Source organism: Canis aureus, chromosome 1 (genome assembly GCF_053574225.1).
Source record: "Canis aureus isolate CA01 chromosome 1, VMU_Caureus_v.1.0, whole genome shotgun sequence".
Taxonomy (NCBI): Eukaryota; Metazoa; Chordata; class Mammalia; order Carnivora; family Canidae; genus Canis; species Canis aureus.
The window spans coordinates 30,425,166-30,431,299 of NC_135611.1; the positions used below are offsets into that span (position 1 = coordinate 30,425,166).

General features: G+C 59.6%; 1 protein-coding gene across 1 annotated transcript; it reads right to left on the reverse strand.

Annotated features, from left to right (window-relative positions):
• Positions 1-370: 370 nt before the first annotated feature.
• On the reverse strand, positions 371-1,389 carry OLIG3 (oligodendrocyte transcription factor 3). Its single transcript, XM_077846212.1, has one exon. The coding sequence runs from the start codon at positions 1,187-1,189 to the stop codon at positions 371-373; it is 819 nt and encodes a 272-aa protein (XP_077702338.1). The 5' UTR covers positions 1,190-1,389.
• Between the last annotated feature and the right edge of the window lie 4,745 nt (positions 1,390-6,134).

Below are 6,134 nucleotides of genomic sequence, written 5' to 3' on the forward strand. Positions count from 1 at the left end.
CACTCTAAAGTCCCTTTGCAAGTTTCTAACCACACCGATCCCGTCTTTATACAACAAATGCAGTTTTGACAAGAGCATATGTAAGTGAGAAATACTGGCGCGGCATGGGGAAAAGAAGCATGCATGCAAAACACACGACGTCTGGTTTGAGTCCGCCTCCGTCACCACCTAGAAATCGCAGTTTGGTTCTGGTCCTTTCCCTCCCGGGGTCTACGGGGGTCCGAGATCTCTCACGCGGAGTGGGGGCCGCGACTCCGCGCTCACCCTCCCCGCCAGCCGGGTGCGCAGCCACCCCCTTCCCTCCCGGCCCAGCGCCGCGGTCCCCCCCCGCCTCTCTCCCCTCATCCTCGGCAGCCGGGCGGTCCGCTGCTCACTTGAGCAAGTCCTTCGACTCGGCCGACAGCCGAGCCATGTTGGCGGTGGAGAGGGCGGAAAGGTGCGGCGGCGGCGGCATCTGGCAGATGGTGCAGGGGCAGGGCAGCCCGGCCCAGTGCTGGAAGCCGCTGCCCAGCTGCAGGGCCGGCGGCGTGGAGGGCGCCTTGAGCAGAGAGTGGGGAGGTCGAATGGTGCCGATGGCCGGCAGCGAGGCGGCGGACAGCGGCGACGAGGCGTTGCCGGACGAGAGCGCGCCGCCCAGGATGGGGTGCACCGGGTGCACGGCGTTGGCGGCGTGTGCTGGGTGGCCGGCGGAGTGGCCCACGGTCCCGCAGTGGAAGGCAGAGTGGTGGCCCCCGTAGATCTCGCCAACCAACCTCTTCATCTCCTCCAGGGAGCTGGTGAGCATGAGGATGTAGTTTCTGGCCAGCAGGAGAGTGGCGATCTTGGAGAGCTTGCGCACCGAGGGCCCGTGCGCGTAGGGCATGACCTCGCGCAGCCCGTCCATGGCTAGGTTGAGGTCGTGCATCCGCTTGCGCTCGCGGCCGTTGATCTTCAGCCGTAATTGCTGTAGGTCCTGCTCCGACAGCTGCTTCTTGATTTTGTACTTGCTACTCTCGCCCGTGGCCTTGGCGCCGGCCCGCGAGAGACTCTCCCCGGGCATCTTCTGCACCATGTCGCCCTGAGTGGAGGAGACCGAGTTGAGACGGCTCTCCTGGTGGTGGTGGTGGCGGTGGTGATGTTCCCTCAGATACATCTCATCCATGTCCGGCGATGAAGCTCTGCTGGAGACAGAGCTCGAATCAGAATTCATTTTATTACGGGGGATGCGGCCCTACCGTGGGGAGGCTTTAGGTGGGAAATTAAAGAAAATCTTGAATTAAAAAAAAAAATCTGCACAGCCCAACGACCCACTTCTCAGCGACAAGACGTGAGAAGAAAAGCTGAAGCACTGCCTTTCCCCCTCCCCACTCCCTTCTCTCTGGCTCGGCTGTTTCCTGGACAGCGAGTTGGTGTATGCTTGCACTAACCTCACGCTGAAAAAGAGGGGCTTTTATAGAGCTGCGCCGGAGAAAAGAGACAAAAGGAACCCTCCTATCTATCCTGCGCTGGTTAGGATGACGTGCCATCATTCAGGGCGGTGCGCTTTGCTGTCCCATTTAGCAAGGATTCCTATTCATATTCATTGTGGGGCCGCCCTGGGACACCTCTGCTCAGAACCGCTAGGAGCCCCAAGGCACAAAACCCTCTGATTGACACACTCACCCCTCCAGCTCGCTCCTTCCTGATTTTTTTTTTTTTTAAACTTTGCTCCCCCTCCCCCACAATTTCCCTAACCAAATCACACCTAAGGAATCGATCGACCGGAAGGAGAGAGGGCCGGGCAGTTGTCGGAGATTCCTCAGGATTTGGAGAGAGGAATTGAAACATTCTCTTTTCTGCACAGCAACTCCCAAGTTTTGGGAAATGTGAGCCAAAGAAGTCCTATGGAACTGTTTCAAGGACAGAGATGCGGTTGGAGGGCAGGTTCCACGCGCCGGGGCCGGGGCCGGGGGGGGGGGGGGGGGGGGGGAACCGCGTGCCGATGTGCATTGTCTGAACTGGTTTGTATTAGGTTTCTTTTCCTAAACACCGACATCGTGTTCATTTTGTTTATTGGGCCCTTCTGATGTGGTTTCAATGGGATGTCCGTGTCTGGCGAAGGGTTTGCCTCCGACACAGTGTGGGGATGGGTCTCTTGTTTTTATTTTTGCTCTTTTTGTTTGTTTGTTTTTGGTCCCCTCGTTTAAATAAACAGATTACTGAAAGAATTTGCTTTGCACAATTCTTTAACTTCTCCCCGCCCCCCGGATCTGAGGCGGAAAAAAACCTAGAGGAAAACCAAAAAACCCAACCCTGGTGTTCCGAGAAGAGCAAGTTGAGAAAGGGAGGGGAGGAAAAGGAGCCGAGGGGGCAGGGAGAGCTTGGAGAGGTTCCCTAGAACTCCAGAGATTGTTCCTGCTGGGGCTCCCCCGCACCCCCAGAACCCGGCGCTCACGGAAGCTGGAGGGGCAGCTCCGCCGGGCGGCCTCGGGCCACTGTGCGGGCGCGCGGGGGGAGCATCGACAGCTCAGCGCCACCAGGCTGGGGCCGCCGGCTGGGGCCGCCGCACTCAGGCGGGCCAGGGAAAGTGAGCGCTCAGGGTCGAATAAGAAACGACGAGTGTGTGTGCGTGTGCGTGTGCGTGTGTGTTCCGCAGCGAAGGGATCTGGAAAGCCCCTTAGGCGTGCGCGCCTGGGCACTGCGGTCAAGCGCACCGCGAATTCTGGGATAAAGGAGGCCCGGAGTTTGGAACCTTCGGTTCGGGTGCGGAGGCGGGTGCGGATCTTCCTTCCACCTTGCCGTGTTTTTGTCAGTCGGGACTAGCTAAGCAGTGTGAGGGGAGGGAAAGTAGAAACCCCTGGGAGCCCCAGCGCGGCCTCTGGAAGAGCCTGGGCACCGCCACGCTCTGGGCTCTGAGGAACCAGACGCAAATGCCAGGTTGTGGCTGCGTGGATGGAAAATGCGAGACCGGAACAATCCCGGAATCTGGGTCAGCTAGGGCCTCGGACTGCGCGGCGGTTAGTTCACTTCTCTAAGACTCTCGAAGTGGAGGAGGCCTCACTTCCATTGACACAAACGGAACGGTCAACCGAAGAGGGTGGTGTGCCCAGGCCCGGAGTCTGCACGCCCTGCGAGGCTGTGCCCCTTTGACCGTCTCTCCTCGAAAGCTGCGCTCGCAGCACCAGCCGGAGGGGGAGGCGCAGCATTGGAACTGATGCTGTTCTACACGGAACTTTGCTTCTCTGTTAGAAAGGAAAATGGCCAAGAGTCCCTCCTCAAGGCCAGGACTTCGGTGCCCTTGAAGATTGGACTCACACCTCCTATCCTCCTACTGTTTCCACCTCCGGAGAAGGAAAATTTATTAAAAGGAAGAATCCAAGAGATTGGATTGAATGAGGAAAGACTGATGTCCGAACGCACTTCTAATATCCAAGCCAAAGAAATGTTTCTTAATTCGCCAGATGCATGCATTTGGGCAACATCCCCACCCCCCCCACCCCCCCCCACCCCCCGGCTGCGTCTGAGAAAAAGGGTTCCAGATCATCTGCATATGTTCGGAAACAGTCTCAGGTGATGGAGGGAGGATGGGTGGAGAGGCGGGGTCCAGATCTGCGCTTCTCTGCTGCTCACGTCTTGCGGGCCCGGGGAGCCCCGGGAGCGCCACACGGAGGAATGCGGTTTCCCAGCTTTGGGCCAGCGCACAGGCCCGGCCCCGCCGTCCTCCTGTACCACCTTCCTGATCCTTGGGCATCCATCGACTTCGTTCTTTCTCACGTCCAAAATGAGAATGCTGTACCTCAGTTTTGATTTCAGGAAGTAAGCAAAGTCTAGTTTGAGCGAAGGATTGCAAATGAAGGAGTAGAAAAAAATCACGCTGCTAAAAGATATCTCACCTTAAAAGAAATCCCCATGTCCTCAGTGGACAATATGAAATAAGGTGTAAACTTTTCTCAAATTAATAGAGAAGGAGACAGGAAAAAAGGAAGAGGTCCTTGAAATGCGAGCGGAACAACTCACTTTTGGGGCTGGAAAGACAAACACCAGGGTTCTGGGAATCCAAACCAGAAGCCTCTCCCTCAGCCCCGCCCTTCCACCGAGTGGGGGACGCAGGCCACTGTGACCGGCTCCGAGAGGGTGCTGCGCCAGGTGGGGAAGGAGGGCCGCCTCTGCCTACGAGGACCAGACCCCTCCACCCTTAACAGATGTTCAGCTCCGGTAAAGCGAGGGTAGATCTGCTTGATGTGGCACATCTGCCGTGTCCAGGCCAAGGGCCCTCTGTCATAGTCCGGGACGCGACGCGCCCTCTCCTCCCTGCTTTCCTGCCAGGCCTCTCTACAGTGAGCGTGGGACAGTCCTTGGTCCCGGGCCCCATCAGGGAAGCTCTTCCGGGCCTACTTGCAGGGTCCCAGACGCCCCTAAGGAAGCTTGTTCCCCACTCCCTACCTCTTGCAGGAACCAACAATGAGAACAGGGAGGAGGAAAGGAGCCACAACTTTGCTCTCCATGAAATGGGTTGGTACTGACCGGAACCCCAAAGGCAGAGGCGCCCCATCCGCTGTGCAGGCGCTGCTCCCCCGCGCTCTGCTGGCGGAGTGGCTCTGGCCTCAGGGACCCCCCCGCGAACGCCGCTCAGCCCTCGGGGGTGGGGGGGGGCAGCGAGCCGCGGGCGCGGGCTCCGTCCCAGAGTGGCCCCTGCCCGGCGGGAGCGGAGCGCAGAGCAGGGGAGCGGGCCCCGGCCGGAGGCTGCAGCAGCCCAGAGGGGCCTCAGCCGGAGACGCACCGTGACCTTGGCCCCGCCAGGGCCCCAGTCAAGGGACTTCAGACCGGCGGCGGCGCGGGGCCGCGCTCCCTCGGGCCACACCCCGCGCCCCCCGCAGCTCGGGGCGCAGGGGGCGGCGCGGAGGCGGAGGGCGACCTCCCGCAACAGGTGTGTCCCAAGGCCCGCGGCCGCTTCTCGCCACTCAGTCCCGCCCGGGGCCGAGCCTGTGAGCTTCTCAGCCTTTGTGCTACCCGAGCCGGCGGCGGGTGGTCGCGGGGGCCCGGTCCGGAGAGCCGCTCGGCGTCCCCGCGCGCCCCGGGCGCACGGCCTCAGCTATGCAGCCCCGGCTCCCGCGGACCGGCTCCCGCGGCTTCCCGGCGCTCCCTGTCCCCCGCCCCCCATCCAGATCCGCCGCGAGCGGCTCTTACCCTCGGCCGCGTGCGTGCGCCTCGGTGCCGCGCCCACCGCTCCGCAGCTGCAGCCACCGAGCTCCGCTCCCGAAGCTGCCCGCTCGGCCCGAGCCGCGGCCACTTGGGCTCAGGAGCGAGCCCCCCCCGCCCCCCCGGGGTCGGAGCCCGGAGGCGGGCGCCCTCGCTGGCTGACCCGCCCGGCGGCCCCTGCGAGGAGCCGGTCACGCGGCGGCGTCCAGGGGCTCCCCTCGCTCCTGCAGCCTCAAACTTGACCGACAGAAACTTTGGCCGAGACCGAACGGCGGGAGGCTGCCCTGTGGGCTTCACCTTTTAACCCAAACCCCCTTCCGAAACAGAAAAGATGAAAGGGAACCCCCAATATCTCCAAAGATGTTCCATCAAGTGCAACCGGAGGAATAGCCTGAAAACTAGCTGACCACGGAGGAACTTCTCAAAAAGTAGTTTCTTTCTTTATCCGAGTAAAACAATCACTTCACCATAATAGCAGGGGGGGGGGGTCATCGAAGCTTTGATCAAAGAAACCGAGAGAGAGAGAGAGAGAGAGAGAGAGAGAGAGAGAGAGAGAGAGAGTTTTATAAAAAGTAAATATCAGCCAGGCAGGAATTCTCTCCACTTGCAGCGGCGCATCCCGGGTGCCCGAGTGTGGCGAGAGCACTGAACTCCGAGCCCTGCAGTTGGAGATGCCAAAATCGAAATCCCAACAATTAAGTAGGTGCTAGAAGGGCCGGAGAGGATGGATCTGAGCCAACCGACTGAAATGTTTCTGTTTTCTGGGTTTCTTCATATTTTACAAAATAAACACTCATTCATCTGTGTAGTGTTTCTCATCTTTAAAAAATCTGGCTTTCACGCAGGAAAAATAGCAGAAGTTGAAGGACAGCAGAATTTTATGAGGCGATAGTAACTGCTTTTTGCAACGTTGGATGTGAGACTGGAGGATGCGAGGAAGTCCCAGAATAGCATAAAATGATGAGGTGCTAATTATG

Bases quoted from the DNA above. Each gene is read 5' to 3' on its own strand.
- OLIG3 (XM_077846212.1), bottom strand. From the start codon at position 1,189: ATGAATTCTGATTCGAGCTCTGTCTCCAGCAGAGCTTCATCGCCGGAC.